Genomic DNA, 18,449 nt, shown 5'->3' on the forward strand with positions numbered 1-18,449 from the left:
AGCTCGTGGGAGCCTCACCGGGTCTTCCCCCGGAGCTGTGCTTCCGTCACCGCTAATTCAGTGCTTGCAGTGACAGGAGAGAGCAGAGCCGCTGCCAATCACAAGAACCAATTCTGTTTGGTGAGGGCTCTTTTTATGACCCCTTTTCAAAGAAAAAAAAAACATCTTTAAAGTCGTCAGTGAGGTGGGGGCTAACATCTCGGATCATCCAACAGTTTAAGCCACTGACCAGCCTCCCCTGCCCTTTCCCTTTCTCCCGCTCCTTGTGGGCCCAGCTGGCTCCTGCGGACAGCTACCTTCCATTTCACCCACGGGCCCGGCCATCACCAGTCTAGCCCCCACACCTGCTTGTCGCCCCTCCCTTGCCCAACCCCCTCTCGGCTCCTGGCCATCTCCAAAGTCGCTATGCCCTTTGCCATGAAAGCCCCCTCCTTGGCTTTTATTATTTTTGTTTTCCTTCCTTCAAGCAGCGACCCCCACCCAGACCATTTCTTCTTGTGTGGTTGACTAAAGTCACCCAGCAGAACCGTGGCCTCCTACGACACGTGGATGCCGTTTCAAACTTAGAAGCTCTCGTGTCAGTTGACTCCCATATGCCCTCCATCCCGATCCACCCTTGTCAGCACTGTGCCCAAGTGCTTTCTCGCGTTAGCTGTCTGTACACGCAAGCACACCGGGTCCTCGCGAGCCAGCATTTTACAGGCGAAAAAAAGAAACCCACTTGCTGAGTTTTGGCATGGAGGACGTGCGTCTGGCAGTGACAGACAGAGACGTGCAAGAGTAGCACTGGCTGTGCTGGCGAAGGCTCCTTGGATGTGGCACCAGGGCCAGGTCATAGTCCTCGCCGGCTTGGCAATTCGATGGCAGTGTGACTTGACACTTGCGCAGCGAAGGTTCTTGGCTGATGATGTAGCCATCTACCACTTCATGATCTCACTGCAGCCGTGTGTCACTCCGGCTTTCTCGTAACAGCCTGGTCTTTGCAACCCAACCATGTCAGTAACTGGGGTATGTGTGCGTGCCCCATTTGAGGTTACACTGCAGGCACCATTTCACTTTACGGGGGTGCACTGCAGGATGTATGTCCCAGGAGATTTATAAGACCTCAGCCCATGGATGAAGTTTGGGTCAGTCACCGTTTCTAAGCCACAGACTGCATTCAGATCTCTCCATGGGCCAAGCAGGGCACTCTTCTCGTGGTCCAGGATCCAGAAGGACCCCGCGTGTTCCGTCGCTGTCTCCGGAACAGTCTCCAGCCTGTCTCTCACGGCCTTGGCATTTGTGCAGAGTGCCGTCCAGTTGTTTTATAGGATCCTCCTCCTCTGGGGTGGAGTAGCGCTGGAGCCTCGCTCTGAGTGTGCCTTCTGAAGGAGTGTCCTCTGCTTTCTGCCTCCAGGACCTGGAAGCCGCCGAGAGAGACCCCTGTCTGCCACCCGGAAAACCGTGCACAAGGCTGAGGACCGAGAGGAAGACGCCTCCGCCGTGCTCCGGGCCATCCAAGTGGAGAACGAAGCCCTGCAGAGGGCGCTCCTCTGCAGAAAGGCGGATCCTCCTGGCCGCCAGCTGCAGGTACATTCACAGGCCACGGGGGAGGCGCAGAGCCGAGCCCTAGCCCCCACCCACACAGGCCTGGCCCTTCTCTCCACCCAGCTGACAAGAGCACCTTCGCCCACCCTGGCCTGCCAAAGTGCCCACTTCCTCCACCGCCTTTCAGTTTGCGCTCCCTTCTGAAAGCCCAGGCTGGGGACTAATGTTCCTCCTGCCAACAAGAAATGGGTCCCTTCTGCCAGGGTTGCAAAGGGGGAGTGGGGTAAGGGTGGGGGTGGGGGATGGGAGATGGAGGAAATAGGTCAGAGAAACATGGAGGGACATGGCTCCAGCTTGTCTGTGAAGGTCTCCATCCCCAGAGCCAGCAGAGTGACATGAACCTCTCAGGCCTCCTCAGTCCTTACCCATGTCACCTGTTCCCGACACCACCCGGCCTTGCAGGGGTTGAGTCTGCAGCCCCTGGTTTGAACAGCCAGCCTGTGGAGGAGTGGTGGGTGGCATGGGGGTCCTGGGGCTCTGGAAGCCTCGGGGCTACTCATCCTTCTGAGGAAGCAGAATCCACGACTCACCCCCTCACACCCGCTCCTCTGGCCTTGCCTGCTCTGTGCTCACAGTCGCAGGCAAGCGGGGGCCTTGTGGCCTCTTGTACATGTGGCTGCCGCCCCCCAGGGAAGCCAAGTGGCCTGCTCAGGGCACATCTTTGGAAGTGACTGGGCTGGCTGCCGGTGCAGCCACTGGTGGCTCCTCGGGACTGTTGCTCTGGGCTCCGCTGAGCAGCACTGACTGTCCCTTCCTGGTTCTGTGCCTTGTCCCTGCTGCTGTGTCTCTGCATCTTGAGGTAGTCCCTGTCCCCCTCTGGGCCCCCGTCTGTCAGCTGAGGATGCCATGGGAGGCTCTGTTCTGACCACGTGGCCATATCATTGCAGGGCGCAGAGGAGCCATCCGCAAAACCCTGGGCCCGTCTGCTGAAGGACAAGGGAGAGACGCTGACCCCGGAGGTCAGTGGGAGACAGAGATGAATAGCTCAGTACACGCACACGCACAGCACACAGGCGCCGGAGCGCTCTTCATGTGGCCCCATGCAAGGCCACTGTATGTGGCCCAGAGAAGCCACGCCGCGTGGCGGAGGTGGGGGTGGAGTTACTTGCCCCAAGTGGAAGCTGGGCTCACACTTTTGAAACTTGCTGTTTCAAAGTCCTCGTTAACTTTCTGTTTTCTGACAAGAGCGCCCAAACCAGATCTTAGTGCCCTGAATAGACAAACGATACCTGGGTCAGCCTACATCACTGTGGCCAAGATCAGCAGACAGCAGTGAGCCATTAAGATTCCCAGAGAAGCCTTTGTTAGACTGTGTGCCGGCCCAAGCCTCAGGGAACTTACAGAGATGACAAGCAAATGAAGCACACGTAAGGGGACTGTAGAGAGGAATGAAGGGGCCTTGGGGGCGGAGTGGTGATGAGCTGGGCTGCGATCCCCAAGGTCAGCAGTTCAAAACCACCAGCCGCTCCAAGGGAGAAAGACAGGGCTTTCGACTCTCATGAACAGTTCCAGTCTTGGAAACCCTCAGGGGCAGTTCCACGCCGCCCTTAGGGTCATGACGAATCAGCACCCACTCAGTGGTGAGTGAGTGAGAGGAATGACAAAAAAAGCCACCAATGGGCAGGCTAGTGTCAGGCTGCGGGATGCTGGCTGCCTCCCTCTGTCAGGGCGATTGAGAAGGTGTCTCCTTTGAGCTGAGATCTGCCTGTTCAGGAGGAGATACCCGGCAGTAGGGAACAGCATTCCAGGCAGCAGGAACAGCCAGTGCAAAAGCTGTGAAGAGTGAATTAGCCGGCATGGTCGAGGAGGAGGAAGAAGCCTGGCATGAGACAGGAGAGGGGAGTGTGGGGGAGGGAGGAGAGAGAAGGGAAGAAAGTAGAGGGGCAGGGAGGTGAGGGAGGGTGGGGGAAGGGAAGGAGAAAAGTGGAGGACAGGGAGGGGAAGGGACTGTCCAAGTGGAGGTAGCGTGTGGACAGAGCAACACTGTGGGTGTTTTTTTTGTGGCTCATCCTGAACTCATGCTTTCGTTCCCAGTGCTCTAACTGGGGCAGCCCTGTGCTCCTGGCAAGCCCGTGACACTGCCCACTCCGCGGTGCCGAGTTCCTGGATGATCTGATCTGTGAAAACTCAGACAGAACATTTGCAGAGAGAGGACAGAGCCCGTCTCTCGTCTGAAAGCTGGGAGGTGGAAGAAAGAAAGGGCCTAGTGGTGTCACCTGGTTCTGGGCAGGCCTGGGTTACATTGTCCTGTACAGAAAAGGGGTACAGTTGAGATGGTGAAATACTTTATTCAGGGGATCAAAGCCAACTGCAGCCTGGGACCTCCCAGACCACATAGAGCAGAGGACCTGTCTTCTGGCCAAGATGGAGAAGAGAAGGCGGGAGGGATTCTTGAGCTGGTGGGCCCGGGCAGACACTGTTCCCTCAGCCTGCTTTCCCACGGCGAGCTGATGCCCTGCTATGCTCAGCTCCCAGGCCAGGACTCCGCCTTGGCTGGGATTGGGGCCTTGCTTGGACAGCTGTTTAATAAGCGTATCCATCTTCAGCTGCCTCCCACGGCCTTGGTGACCACCAAGCAGGAGCTGGGACTGGAGTCCTCCAGGGCAGCAGGAGGAGCGAGCGAGGCCAGTGAAGCCATGGACGGAGTCGGCTCTCTGGCAAGCAGGTATGGAGCAAGACTGACTTCCCAATGCAGCAGTCAAAGCACTGCAGCCCCACACACCTTCTGAACCACCAGTCAGCTCTGCCTTTCTGTATAATTGCTCTTCTGAACAATAGCACCAGCTTCACTCCTCCAGGGTGAAAGTGCAAAATTAAATTAATTTCCCTCAACAAGTTGGATTTTGCTTGTTTAGCCCAATTATCACCTGTGTAAAATGCTACCCTGCTCAAAGGTTTCCACAGGAGTACCCTACATGGCAGGGGGTGGAAGGTGGGGGATAGAGCTTGTTCCCAGGGGCCAGGAGCATGGAGGGACAAAGCAGTCACATGGCCACCATGTCCTCTGGTGTCCCCTTTTCTCTGTGACAAGTTTGTCAAAAAACCGTGTCCATTAACATATGGCACTCTTGTTGGTTTTAGCAAGATAGTCTTTAACCAACCTTCAGGTAGCATGGGTGCTTCAAAAAGATGGACCACGTGGAGCCTGTAGCTCCAAGCCTGCCGTGACCCCAGCCGTGCTGCTGGGAAGAGCTGTGCACGAGGTATGCCATGCCAAGTGCCCAGCAAGGGGCGCAAGGAACTGAAACCCAGCCCCGGCCCGAGTCAAGTCATGGGCCCCAGGTATGCTTCCACCCAGAGGGACTCCTTTCTCTCATTTGCTCAAAGACTGACGGGGTGAAAGACAGGCCCATGCACCCTTCTCAGAGCCCGCAGACCTGGGACCAGAAGCCATAACTGCAGACCTCCAAGCACAGAGGAGAATGGGCGCTTCCCCCTGCATGGGAGAAGCCTGGGCCAGGAGGTAGGGATGTATTTTCAGGGATGACGAACTGCTTCCTTCTTCACCATCACGATGGCCTGTGCCAGGACCAGGGTGGCATAGCCTCAACAGCTCACGCGGGGTCCATTTGCAAATGAGCCGGGACAGTCACCGAGCCTGGAGCGGCTCTGTCCTCGGGAACTGGAGGTGCGCACGCAGTAGATCTGCAGGCAGGGCCTGTCAGGCCACCTGTGAAGGGTCAGACAACACAGCCCCGTTGTCATCATCGTTGTGTGGTCTGCCATGAAGTGGGCGCCGACGCGTGATGACCCGTCCCAGGGGACAGAATGCTGCCTGTGGAGATCAGACCACTGTGTGCCATCCGGTCGGCATCAGCCGAGTTTGGGGTGTGGATCACCAGGCCTTTCCGCGTAGTCTCTCTCGGGCTAGAAGCACTGCTAACACTGTGCAGCCTCCCAGCAGCGCGCACACCTCCCTGGGCAGGCGGCTGGTGGTGGTGCGTGAGGTGCCCTGCTCAGGAATTGAACCTGGCTCTCCCACACGGGAGGCTAGAACCCTCGAACCACCATCGCCGGAAAGTACCTTAGGCTTTGCTTTTCTGAATGGAACGGAACAGAACAATGCACAGCTCACAGGCCGTACAGAAAGCGGGCAGCTGGCCAGGCCTGACGAGGTGGCGTGGTCTGCCTAGCGCTGTTCTAGCCTCTTAGGAGTGCCAGCGGCTTGAGTCGTCCGCTGGCAGCCTCGCCCAAGCAGGGTTTCTCCTGCTGTGACTCACCCCTCACTGCACGGGGCCCTGACAGGGAGGGAAGAAGTGGGCCGAGTGCTCCCTGGAGCACAGCTTCCTTCTCCCACTGCACCTGCTCTTTGCAGTTGACCAGAGCACAGTGTGGCACCCGGGCTGGGGTCTGGTGAGGGTTATTTGTTAACACGTGCCAACTGAAGCCAAGTCCCATTTCAGACCACAGGAGACGCTTCCGAAACCCCTCCAGACCATGGGAAGTGACTCTGCCCACCCGAGCCAGGATCCACTGCCCGAGGAGCAAGCTCCGGACCCGGAGGTGAGATTCTTCACTCTGTGGGGGTTTCCAAGGGCATCGAGGCTCAGGCCTGGAAGGTGGGGCTGGAAGGGTGCTGGGACCCACTTTTCGGTTCAACGGGCCTTGCTTTGGGGCCGGGAACCTTAGCACCTTCCTGCCCTGTGCCCAGCTGTCACGTGGCAGAGCAGGAGAAGTGAGGAGAGAAGGCCCAGCAGTCCAGAGCAGCCTGCCCCCAAAGGAAAACGCTCGGCTTCACTGTAATTTAGAAACATGCAAATTGGGCCGACCTTAATGTTCCATTTGATAGGGGCGTTAACAGATTCTTCTTAACAAAACCATCTTGTCCTGGCACGGCTCCAGTGAAGTGCCGTGCCCTCCCCGACTGGCGACAGAACCGCTCGAAGGGGCTCTCGTGAGAAGCAGAGTGGTTGAGCTTGGCAAGAGTCATTGAGTCTGTAATGCTCAAATCCCAGCACCCTGCCGCTGAGTCGCTTCCCGCTCAGAGCCGCCCTCTAGGACTGAGAAGACCTGCCCCTGTGGGTTTCCAAGGGCGTGGATCTTTCTAGGGCTAAAAAGCCTCCTTTTTCTCCCATAGAGCAACTGGTGATTTCACACTGCTGACCTTGTGGTTAGCAGCCCAGTGCATGATCCACTGTGCCACCAGGACTGGCTGCCAACCCAGTAATCCTACTTCCTTATTCTTATGCCGGGGGTTGTGGGGAGACTCACCAGAGAGCAAAAGCTTTAGGCACAGATGAGTCCACAACACCCTCATTGGGAGGAGGCAAAAAAAAGAAAAGAAAAACACAGAAATGGCCTCAATATTCCCCTCCGCGGGGTGAGTCGGGAGAGTGCCCGCACAAGGCAGTGGGGTCAAAGGTGGCACTGCTCTTCCTGGAGGCTTTGCAGAGAGGACATGTCCAGGCGCTAAAGGCCGCTGCATTTGGCATCGTTCTCCAAGTCCTGTGTGGTGGCGTGACCCAGCGGTGAGCCTGTTGATGGAGCTGGAGCCATCTGTGCAGAGGGAGCAGGTGGCGGGGGGTGGGACAGAGGAGGGGTCCTTTGTCCTTTCGTGCTGAAAGGTCTGTGTCCCAATCCTTGCTCCTCGCCCCTTCCTCTGCCCAAGCCTTTTTTTTTGGTAATGATGTGACACAGTGGTGTCACCAACCGATGGCCGGCCAGTGAGGACCTCATCTGAGGCCACACCTGGCAAGCAGATGATCGCTTGGACCTGGACAAGAGAGCGGCTGTCCATCTGCAGCCATCAAGGGGGGTTGCCCTTAGACAAGTTCCGTGGACTCCCCGGTCCTGGCGTCTGTGCCTGACACATAGGCCAAAAGACACGGCCACCCAGAGGACGGGACAGCCAAGGTGTGTGAAGGTCATGGTTTGGTGCCTGGCACATGACGGGGAGGACCCGGGACGGTCTGCTTTCTGACTGTGACGGTGCCGGATGCTGAAACTTCAGCCCTATTGAAAAGAGCCTGAATTAATTAAGGCTCTCTGTGGCAGGGCCTGGGGAGGGGCCATAAAATTCATCACAGAAGGACAACCAAGAGAACGGACAGACTGTCGTTGCTGAAAACACCACAGTTCTGAATCCGGCAGTGCGGCCTGCTTTCTTTTATTCCATGTCCCTCCACAGGTCGGCTGCATCCTTGGGCTCCGTCCCCATCCCCCCAGCGCCATCTCCTCGGCGCTATCTGCCCTCACAATCTCAGGTAGCTAGGGTGGTCTCAGCTGGGCACCCTCACCCTCATTCCTAGCGTCCGGAGAAGAGGAGTGGGCTGCAGAGTTGACCTGAGCTCCTCACGGAGCCACTCTGTCTCTGGGGCCCAGAGGGACCGCACCCTGGTTGGCCCGGGCCAGTCCGCTCCTCTTAGGGTTATAGGGGGGGGGTCCATCTATCTCCCTGTTCTTCAGGGCTGCAAAGCAGGGAGGGGACTTGCCCAGGGTCAATCCGATGATGCTGGGGGAGGGGGGACGCAGTCTGTGTCAGGGGCCAGGGAATTTCCCAACCATGATTCACGCCGGGCCACCGAGAAGGCTCTGAATCAAGCGCTGGAGAAAGCAGGGGTAGACCCCACGCTGCCGAGGGGTGGGACAAGTGGTGACACTTCCCTCGCCAGCAGGCCCTGGGGCAGCATCTTCATTTAGAAGGGCGCTGCAGGAGCTTACACCTCTTAGATGGCATTGGGCTCTGTACCCAGCAGCCCCCTGTGCCCGGCAGCTCGCCTCCCCCCTGGTCCTCCAGCCCCCACCAGCAAACAGCTTGAGCAGCAGCACCGCTGCTGTCTTGCCCCTGCCAGACCTCGCTGCTCGCAGGCACCATCTCAGTAGCCCCCAGGCCTCCCGCCGTCCCCATGCCAGCCAGGCCACTTTAGGTTGAACACCAACCTGTCAGGCTGGGACCGAGGCCCAGGGCAGCAGAAGGCTTGGCAGCACCCCGCCTGGTGGCAGCAGAGGGGAAAGCTGTGGGCCCTGCAAACTGAGCTCATAAAAACAGGTCCCGTGCGCCCACCGGGAACTCCGCGCTGACCTCCCTCCCCAGCCCCACCGCGTGCCGCTCAAGGCTCCTCCACATACACTGAGCCCAGGAGCACGTCTGGCTGGCTATTAATTAAAAAAATAAGTAGGGAACAGTTGCCGTTCATTTGCCCAGCTCTCTGCCTGCAGAAGCAGTGCAGAGTGCCAGCCCTAATTAACAGAGGGCACGTGCGTGCAGGGAAGGCACCGTTCCCCAACGGCAGGAGTGCTGCAGTCCCGGGCCGGAGGGGCCCCAGGAAGCCAGTCTGCAGCGTCGCTGCTTACTGATGGCACGCACGCAGATGCTCAGGCCAGTCTGCCTGAGAATTAGAATCAATGACACCCGGGAGCACACACAGGCCAGGACAGGAGGCGGGCGGGCCGTCCCAGTCTCTGCGATGCTGTCATCCTGCATCCTGGTTTCCCCAGCCAGGCTCAGGCTACGTGGGAAGTGACTTGTCCAAGCTAACAAGGCCTCGCTTGGCCTCCACCTGAGCAGACATCACGACGTGGCTGCAGGCGGGGACTGTGGGGCTGTGGCAGAGAAGGGCAAGTCCAGGCACGACCTGTGCTTTTTCCAACCTTCTCACTGATCTGGAAGCACTTACCGAGGGCTCACTCGGAGGAACTGTGTTTTATTTCAATTTTTCAGAACATTTTCCTCCCTCCGTGTCTCTGCAGCCTCCCCTGCCATGCCCCTGGTGGTGCTGGTTGGTGTCATCAAGTCCATTCCCACCCTTAGTGACCCCTATGCACAGCAGAACGGAGGGGCCCCGGGAAGCCAGTCTGCAGTGTTGGTCCTGCCTGGTCCTGCACCATCCTCACCATCGTTCCTCTGCCTGAGCCCATTGTTGCCGCCGCTGTGTCCGTCCATCGCCGTGAGGCCCTTCCTCTACCAAGTGTGACGCCTTTCTCCAGGGACTGGTCTCTCCTGATAACCTGTCCACAGGACATGAGACAAGGTCTCGCCATCCTTGCCTCTCAGGAGCAGACTGGCTGTACTTCTTCCAAGACAGATTTGTTGGTCCTTTTGGCCATTCATGGTACTTTGAATATTCTTCGCCAAACGATGCCCCTAGCTAATTATTCACCTAGGTACTGCCTCTCTAGATTTACCAGCCTTGGATTTCATATTTAGAGACTCATGCAAAACACAGACAGGAAGGAGAGCAGCCCACCAACACACAACCCAAACCAACAGCTATAATGATGCCAAACAGAAAGAAAGCAGAAAATACTAAAAACTGAAACAACTTAAAAATGGGTTAAAAGGAAGATTACATGACAAGGTGTTACGACTTCACCTAATTACACCTGCCACGATTGGCTCTACAAAGGTCTCTGGCCGGACTCACATCCTCGGCCGGACTCTGCCCAGGGGGGAGTCACCAGAGACTTCGTCCTTGTGGGGGTGCTACAAATGGACACTGGGCTCCCCCTGCCATCCACAACTTGCTGCAAACTGGACAGACATTTTCCAGACAAGTGCTCATTCATCTTTGATGCCATCAATTTCAGGGGCGCCGGCTGAGAGGCTGCCTGCCTAGGCGAGGGCCGGCGTGAACCCTGTGCTTGCTCTCTCTCCTTTAGGACACGCCGCAGGTGAAAGCGGAAGAGGCCACGGACGCCATCTACGTGACGCTGGAAATCCTGTCCACCTGGGGCAGTGCAGCCCGGGTGGGGCTCACAGAAGTCGAGTTCTTTGACCTGAACAGCACCAAGCTTTACGTCTCGCCCCAGGATGTGGACGTCCGGAGCGAGGGCATACCTGGTGACCTGGGCCACCTCGTCAACCGGAACTTATCCGTGAGTGGAAAGATACCGCGCTGTTTCTTTGTGGGTGTTTTGGTGCATGTTCTGTGCCTACCGTGAGTCTGCAGTAAGGGTGTCTGATGCCAGGAGAGGTAGAAGTAGTGGTGGTGGTGGTGGTGGTGTGTGTGTGTGTTATATGTAACTCTGCTACTGAGGGCCTGTCGCATCCTGAAACTCTCTCCCAGATTCCTGCCCTGGGGGTTTTGTGGGGACGGTAGGTAAGACGAAGCCAGTTCACCCCTTTTATATAAAAGTCAACATCAAACAGAAAGTCTTGGGGGGGCAGGCTTGTTGAGTCTAACACCCTTGATTATGGGTCAAGGTCACACCCTGTGTTGGCCCAGAGCTGTGCCACAACCCCTCAGGCCCTGCTGTCTTGGGGACAGAACACCGGGGTGGAGGTTGCTTTAAATGTGCACCAGAGTTTGTAAGAAGGCCTTGGTTGCAGTGGATCCAGCATGGCGGACTAGGTGCATGCACTGCCCAAACGTCTACAACAAAGACCCGAGAAACCAAGTAAAACAGATTTGAAGACGACAGTCCTCACAGGAGGGAAAGGGTAAAGGAACAGCTCAAGGGCCAGTTAGAGGAAGAGACAGAACAAAACCATGAACAAGGAGGCCTGGGGAGCCCTGAAGTCCCCGCTGGCCCAGCACGCAGGGCCATTCTAAGGCATTGCAAACACCATTCCGATGGGGCCAGGAACCAGATTTCTAGGACTGCCCAGCTCCCCACCTCAGTGGTCTCTGCCCTGACCGCACCACAGCTGAGAGGTCTCCCTGTGACCACAGGTGCAGCCCCACCAGGACGATGACACGGTTTTCTCACTTTTCCCTTCTCTCCCTTGACTCTCCCTCCCCCGCTGTTTCTCTGCCCCACTGCATGGCCTCCCACCCCTGCCCCTTGAACTGGCCACAGCCTCCGCCCTGTTGCCTCAGCTGTCCGTGTGTGCACCCTTCCTCAGATCGAGCACCTCATCCCAGCGCAGCCTAGTTAGGTCTGTGCCTGCTGCGCCCTTACCCCCTGGGTTCTGCCCCTGGGCTTTTATCTCTTCCCGAAGCAGGCATCCTGACCACACCCTGCAGCAGCTCCTGCCCCACCTCTTCGAGGTCCACAGGGCACGCGCTCCAGCGTGTTGGGCAGCCGCCATCTTACCACTACTTTATTATTATTTTTTGATCATTTTATTAGGGACTTATACACCACCCATCTCGATCCATCTTACCACTACTTAAAAAAAATCTTTTTAGTTCCTCCCTCTTTCTATTCCCCTCCCACTTTTATTTTGTTCTCCCCATCTTTCAGGAGCCAATGACCTGACCTAGCCATACCTGCCCAGTGTGCAACTGCCCGCCCCCACTTCATTTATGGCAGGCAGTGGCTAAGACTCGCCCAACCTGCCTTCAGCTGCGGGACACAGACAGATGTTAGAGACCTGTGCCGCCTTGTCGCCCACTGCACAATGTACTTGGAGCCAGGGGCTGAGCCCACCAGTGCTGCTGAACTAGGGGCCAGCCTCACACACCCTCCCCGTGCCCAGAGAGCGTACAACAGAGAGATCCGGTACGGCACATGAGCATGTGACCAACAACGGAGTGCAACAATATTGTAAGGTCTCAGGGACAGCAGGAGCGTCAAAATCACACACACAAACAGGGCAAGAGGGCTCCACGCTCAGGACCAGAGCGTCTCCTGGAGGAAGAAATGGCATTGAAACGACAGCATATGACCCTCCAAAGGACACCACCCAGGGCAGTGACGGACCCCCTCGAGCCAACCTCCAGGAGGCGCTCTTCCACGCCTTCTGAACTGCCTGCTGCCTGTCCTCTGTTGGAACTGTGTATTCCCAGGACACTGTGTCCCTGCCTCCGAGAGGATTGCCAGTGAAACAGCTACCAGGTGTTTTATTCTCATGTTGTGCCCTGCACTGTTCCACAGACATAACTTCTTCCTCACAGCACCCAGGCCCAGGAGGCAGAAAGACCTGGGTTCTCAACCTGACCACGCACAGTGTCAGCATCACATCACGAGCAGCTCACCTCACCTCTCCTTCGGTTTCCTTCTCCGGGCAGTGAGAGCGACCGCATTCCTCACCTTGCTGGGACAGCCTGGGCTTGAAATGCAAATACAGAGGACTCCACACCTGCCTGCTCTTCTCCTTGAAGCTCCCCAAACTCTCTGCCATCAAGCCCACTCCGCCTCACAGCCACCCCAAGGACAGAGTCGACCTGTCCCTGCAAGTTTCCGAGGCTGTAGGTCTTCGCAGGAGTAGAAAGCCCCGTCTTTCTCCCACGGGGAGCAGCTGGTGGCTGGCAGCCCCGCTCGTAACCCCAGAGCCTTCAGAATCACCCCAACAGCAGCCGTTATCACGATTACGCTGACCATCCTGAGGAGTGAGCATTCCACGGAGCACATGGGATCGTTCCCACGGTAAAGAAGAGGCAGCCAGAAAGGGGAACCGGGTCACCTGCAGTCCCAGAGACCCAGCTCTGGCCTCGACCCCGTGGCCCTGGACAGCTCAGCTCTCTGCCCTGTCATGGGACTCTCTGATGGCCAGCCGTAGAAACTGGGTCTGACTCATTTTTGCAATGTTTTGAGAAAGGGCGGTTTCACCAGGCTTTGGAATGGTTGTTGCCCTCACGGTCACCCAGCAAGGAAAGGACAGGCCCTCGTTCACCCTGGGTGGCTCTCTCCCACACAGCACCCAGGACTGAGGCTTCTTGGTGGGGTGGGGTGGGGTTGTTACTGGGCTAGTTGGCTTGTCATCCCTTCACTCTGCCCATGGTGTCCAGTGCCCGGAGAAGAAGCTGATGCATTGAGCGTGGTGGGGAGCCCACCCTGTGGCCTGCAAATAACAGTTCCACCAAGACAGCCCATGGGGCAGGCAGGAAGGCAGATCAGTATCAGGCAGCCAAGGCCCGTCCCCAGGGCTGGACTAGATGGGCTGAGAACCCATCCAGAGCTGAGCTCTGTGACCTCCGACCTCAAAAGCAGCAGCCTTGTTGACAAGGACTGTGTGGAAGCTCTGGCCTCACAGCTTCTGCCCCATCCATGTGCTATGCTGTGCTATGGGGTGTGCATCTGCACCTTGGACCAGTATCCAGCCCCCAGTCCCCTAGAGGAGGAAGCAGAGGCCTTTTGGAAGCCTGTTCTACAGAACAGAGCATCTGGGGGCAATCCAAAGCATCACTGGCTTTGATGGGGCCACTTCTCACGATGACTCCCCTTTGCCTCTCATTAGCAGTAAAGCAGTGGGGGCTTTGGCCCACAGTCCTTCCTAGTGGGTTTATGGGTTTTATTATGGGGCCTTGCAGTTGGGACCTAAGGCAGCTGTCACAGCCTGGCCTGCTGAGTCTGTGGGCCCAGCTGTGGGGAGGCAGAGCTGAATTCAGTCTGCTGCCCTGGCGTGGAGTCTCCCTAGTCACCATCCTGTGAGCCAGGCTTGGGGTTGCCAGGGCACGCTCCTTGCAGAACCATCCATTTTACAGGTGTTGTGGAAGCCCCCGTGGGGCGGATGTGCTCACAGGGTCTTCGCAGAGAGGAAGTACTTAGGCCCAGGCTGGGTAGCTGTGGTGAACACTGACCTGCAAGAGCAGCCCTGGGTCCAAAAGAGAAGTGGTCCCACCGGAGGTGGGCTGTAGACACGCAAGAAGATGCAGGACTCTCCCCCGCTCCCTTCCCTGCCTCCACTGCCTCCCTCAGTGGCCTCACCCAGAGCCCCAACTTGAAGATGATTCCCAGCTCACATACCCAGCCCTGCCCATGACTCTGCGTTCCTGACTGAACTATCAAGTTCCAGCCTGGCGCCTCTTCTTGGATGTTGTCTACAAGCCAGCTCCGACTGCACAAGAGTCAGAACCTGTGTCTCGATTCTCCTGCCCGTGCCCACACTTCTTCCTCTCCACTCTCCCTCGCTCGTGTCAGATGCTCCACAACATTAGTCATTACAGAAATGCAAGCCATCCGAAGCAGAAGGCGATCCAACTTCCCACCCATCAGGAGTTAGGACAGTAAGACCAGGTACCCAATGTGGCCTTGGACAGGAAGCCAGTGGAGGGCTCGCACGTGGCTACCAACGTGGCCAGGTGACACAGTGCAGCCACTGTGAACAACGGGTGGGCAGGCACCTCATGAAATCAAACGGGGAGCTGCACGGTAGCTCCCCCCAAAAATAGAAGCATGCTTCCTCATGGAAAACCCTGTACCCAGTGGTTACTGGCACTCCTGTTCACAAGACCAACGTGCCACTGCTGGAAATGAACTGATGCCGACTCACAGCCGCCCAGGGCAGGGCTTCCGCGGGTACAGGAAGTCCGTGAGTGGTTGCCGGTGCCCAGGAGAGGAGGGGTAAGCGGGGCACTGGAGCTCCGCCTGTGGTTATGAACAAGACGGCGCATCACCTTGAGAAGACACTGGGACACACTGAGTCGCCCACCTTTCAATAGCCGTCTTTGTGGGGTGTGAATTCTGCCTCAATTTAAAAGAACGGCAAAGAGGCGCCCTGTATTTGGTACCCAGCCTCCCCAAGAGTAACCCCCTCTATAGCTGTCGTGCAGTATCCAGGCCAGGAAAGAGCAAAACCTTGGCCCAGGGCCGGCAGGTCTGACGCACACGTGTGTGTATGTGCGCACATGCGTGTGCGTGTGTGTAGTTTTATCACTGTGACAGTTTCATGTAACCCACCCCTAGGTACAGGACCAGGTCCTCTCCCGACAGGGATTCCCTGGCACTTGGCATGGTGCCTCACCCTGTCCCTAACCCCAGACCAGCCACCGGTCCATTCCCCAGCTGGCCCCGGGTGCTGTTTCTTTTCTTAAAATGTTACGTAAGGGACCACACACCTTCTGAGATGGACCTCTCCACTCCTCACAATGTCCTTGAGATGCTTCTGGACGGCCCTGCTATGTGTGGTCTTTGCCCACTTTTTCTGTGAGAGAAAACCGCCCAGGTGCCAGGCTGGCAGGCAGACAGTGCCTGCTGCTGCTCCTCCCACCATGGGGGCAGGAAGAGGGCCAGGCTTTTCTGCTCCCGTCAAGATTTCAGCCTCAGAAACCAGAAAGGTCATTCCTCTACCCCACGTGGTCTCTAGGAATGGACACGATGGCCATGCGTTCACGTTGTCTTCCTTTCCCTGGGTGCAATCAGAGCTGCTCCTGGGGGCAGCTGGGTGGAGGGCGGGCTGTCTGTGATCAGGCTGGAGTAGTCGACATTACCTCCTTGGGGAGCCTTCCCTGATTGTCTTTCTTTAAAAAAGAAAGAAGTCCTTTCTGATTTTCTTTGTAGGATTTTTCTTGCTTGTTATTGTGTGTGTGTGTGTGTGTTATGTGTAGCAGAGCGAGAATCCGCTCACCCGTCCACCTCCCGCTTCCCAAGGTCTCGCTCAGTGTTTGTCGGTGACGTGGGTGACAGCTGCGTGGGCACCTGTCCATGCGCCCCTGCCCCCTCCTCTTCAGGGCCCACTAGCTGTTCTTCAGAGCTCAGCTCTGACGTTTCTCTGATGGGGCTTGCAGCCTGGCTTCAATACGGGGGCCCAAACTGGGGGGCAGTTGAGGCCCTCGGGAGCAGCCCTCAGCCAGTGGCCCCCAGGAGTGTGTGTGTATGTCAGGGGGGAGGTGCCGTAAATTCCCCCCACCCCCCACTGCCTGGCTGGTGGGTGCAATCACTCCGACGTTTGCTCTGTCCTGGATCCCCGAGCCCCAGAGGGCTGTATTCCCCATTGCCCACAGGGTTAGCTGGACCCTCGCCAGCCCCCGCAACCTCCTCCATGACTGTCTAAACCAGGTGTCCTCAAACTACGGCCCGAGAGCCACAGGCGGCCCGCCGGGGACTTTTATCCGTCCCGCTGGGTGTTTTTACCCCGTTTGTTTTTTCACTTCAAAATAAGATATGTGCAGTGTACATAGGAATTTGTTCATATTTTGTTTTTTTTTAACCATAGTCCGGCCCTCCAATGGGTCTGAGGGACAGTGAACTGGTCCCCTGTTTAAAAAGTTTAAGGACCCCTGGTCTAAACGAACAAGGTGTCCTCCCCCTTGCCTCGGGGTCTACTTGGGGGGTGGAGGTGGGTTGCACCCAAACCAGGACAGGTGTTTTAATGAACGAGCAGTCTAGGTTCCAGCCCTCGCTCTACCACGTGCGTGTGGGGCACCCAAGCTTGAGAGGGCTGAGGAGGAGGATGGCGAGGAAGGGCCCTGGCTTCTTGCCCTGCCATCTGCCTGGCCCCCACGGCGGGGAGCAGCAGCAGTAGGGAGCATCCTGCCTGCCGGCCTGGTACCTGGGCACCTCTCCAGCATGCCCTGGGTCAGCCCTCAGAGGCGCCCTCTGGTCTTCTCCCCTCAGGGCCGTGTGTGAGGCCAGTACACGCGGACAGCCCGTTGCTAACGAGGCCCCGTTCCCGCAGGTTAATGGGCTTTGACTCTGACCAGCGCCGCGCCTGCTCCTGCTGCTGAGGGCAGGTGAAGGGAAACCAATTACAGGCCCCTCACCCCTCTCTGCGGGTCAGGCTGCAGCCTCGTCCTCCATCAGGTGGCCCCCGCTCAGCTAGGGGCCGAACCTCTCCCCCCCCCCCCCCCCCCCCCGCAGCTGCCTGGAGCAGGAGAAGCACTCGTGGTGCTGCAGGCACTGGCCCACCGCATAAGTCAGAACCCCTGGGACTCCTCTCCCCCCTTAACAAAAGCCAACTCCTCCCTCCTGAAAGGCGCCCTTGTCCCTTGGAACAAGACCCCTGTGTCCTCCCCAGCAGCTGGAGCCGGAACCACCCACCCCCTGGGGACTGCAGAGCCCCTGCCTGGTTCAGCCAGTCTCCTCCTCCCCGCTGGGGACAGGAGCTTGCGGGATTCCTCCACCGCCCGGGGGTGCTCCCCTTCCAGAAGCGAGGGGGCTGAGGGGAGGGGAGGCAGCCAGGGTCACCCCCAGCAGCTGGGGTCTCTGTGATCCCACAGCCCAGAGGCAGGGGCCCGAGTCGGATGGCTGTGGAGCCCGGGATATTAGCGAGGAGGTGGGTCAGGTGTGGTGTTGGAGGGAGCAGCAGGGAGCATGGCTCAGCATCACAGAGGCCACCATTCCCTGCAGCCTGTGCCGCCCTGGCCACCACGCTGCCTGATGGCCAGGCAGCCTCAGAGAAACCACCTCATTTCTCCAGGCATTGGCTCAGTCCACTCCAGAGTGCATTAGACATGGCCACTCCCCTGCATCCACTCAGGGGAGTGGGCGGGCGGCATGGACAGGCGAGCAGGTAGTCGTGGGCCCGGGGGCTCAGCGGAGGCAGGGGTAGCCGCGTCTCTCGGGGCGCGCTGAGGAAGAGCTGGGTGCCCCAGAGCAGCGCGGCAGGATGAGCACTGCATGGAGCCAGCCTGCACCAAGCTCTGAGGCGGGCGCCGCGGGAGCAGCTGTGGGACACGTCCAGACGGAGAGCAGGGCAGTGCCCAGAAGAGGACAGAGAGGATGGGCCTGGAGCTGAGGGCAGACGCCTACCATGCTTTCCCACCGCAGGCCACGGCCTGAAGTCCCCTTGGTGCAAATAGGAACAGTGGCCCGGCCCTGGGCTCTTGCCCCCTAGGTCTTGAAGAGCCCCTCGACTGCTCCCTGGCAGGTGGAAGTGGGCCCCGAGGCTGGGGAGCCTTGAGAGGGAACAACGGGACAAGATCCCAAGGCCATGCCGTGCCCCTTTCCTGACAAATGCCCGGGCCAGTTTCGTTCTTTGGTTTCTGTGTTAACAGGCTCCGTGCAAGAGAACCAAAGGCTCTGTTGGCCAGCTTGGTCCCGTAACCCTGGAAGCTCCTTTCCTGCCGGCCTCTCCAGAGACCCTCCCACCCTGGCACAGGCCTGGGGCTGGTTCTCAGCGCAAACTGGCTGCCCCGGCAACCCCAGAGACCAGGGGAGAGCCGTGCCTGTGGGCTCCCGAGACTCTGAGTCCTGACAGCAGTAGGAAGCCTCATCTTTCTCCCTCGGAGGCGCTGGTGGTTTCGAATGGCTGCCCTTGAGATTCGAAGCCCACCTGGTAACCCACCACGCAGCCACAGTTCTGCAGAGCTGATTACGTG

At 58.1% G+C, this 18,449-nt stretch overlaps 1 protein-coding gene across 3 annotated transcripts in view; it reads left to right on the top strand.

The window, feature by feature from the left end:
• Positions 1-18,449, top strand: part of KATNIP (katanin interacting protein) — a 211,076-nt gene that overhangs the window by 137,538 nt on the left and 55,089 nt on the right. For all 3 annotated transcript variants that reach the window (XM_075564655.1, XM_075564654.1, XM_075564653.1), the window contains 5 exons: positions 1,397-1,569; positions 2,475-2,546; positions 4,134-4,252; positions 5,991-6,090; positions 10,186-10,401. In XM_075564655.1, the coding sequence (XP_075420770.1) occupies positions 1,397-1,569; positions 2,475-2,546; positions 4,134-4,252; positions 5,991-6,090; positions 10,186-10,401 (680 nt within the window). The remainder of the gene's footprint in view (positions 1-1,396; positions 1,570-2,474; positions 2,547-4,133; positions 4,253-5,990; positions 6,091-10,185; positions 10,402-18,449) is intronic.

Source organism: Tenrec ecaudatus, chromosome 12 (genome assembly GCF_050624435.1).
Source record: "Tenrec ecaudatus isolate mTenEca1 chromosome 12, mTenEca1.hap1, whole genome shotgun sequence".
NCBI lineage: Eukaryota > Metazoa > Chordata > Mammalia > Afrosoricida > Tenrecidae > Tenrec > Tenrec ecaudatus.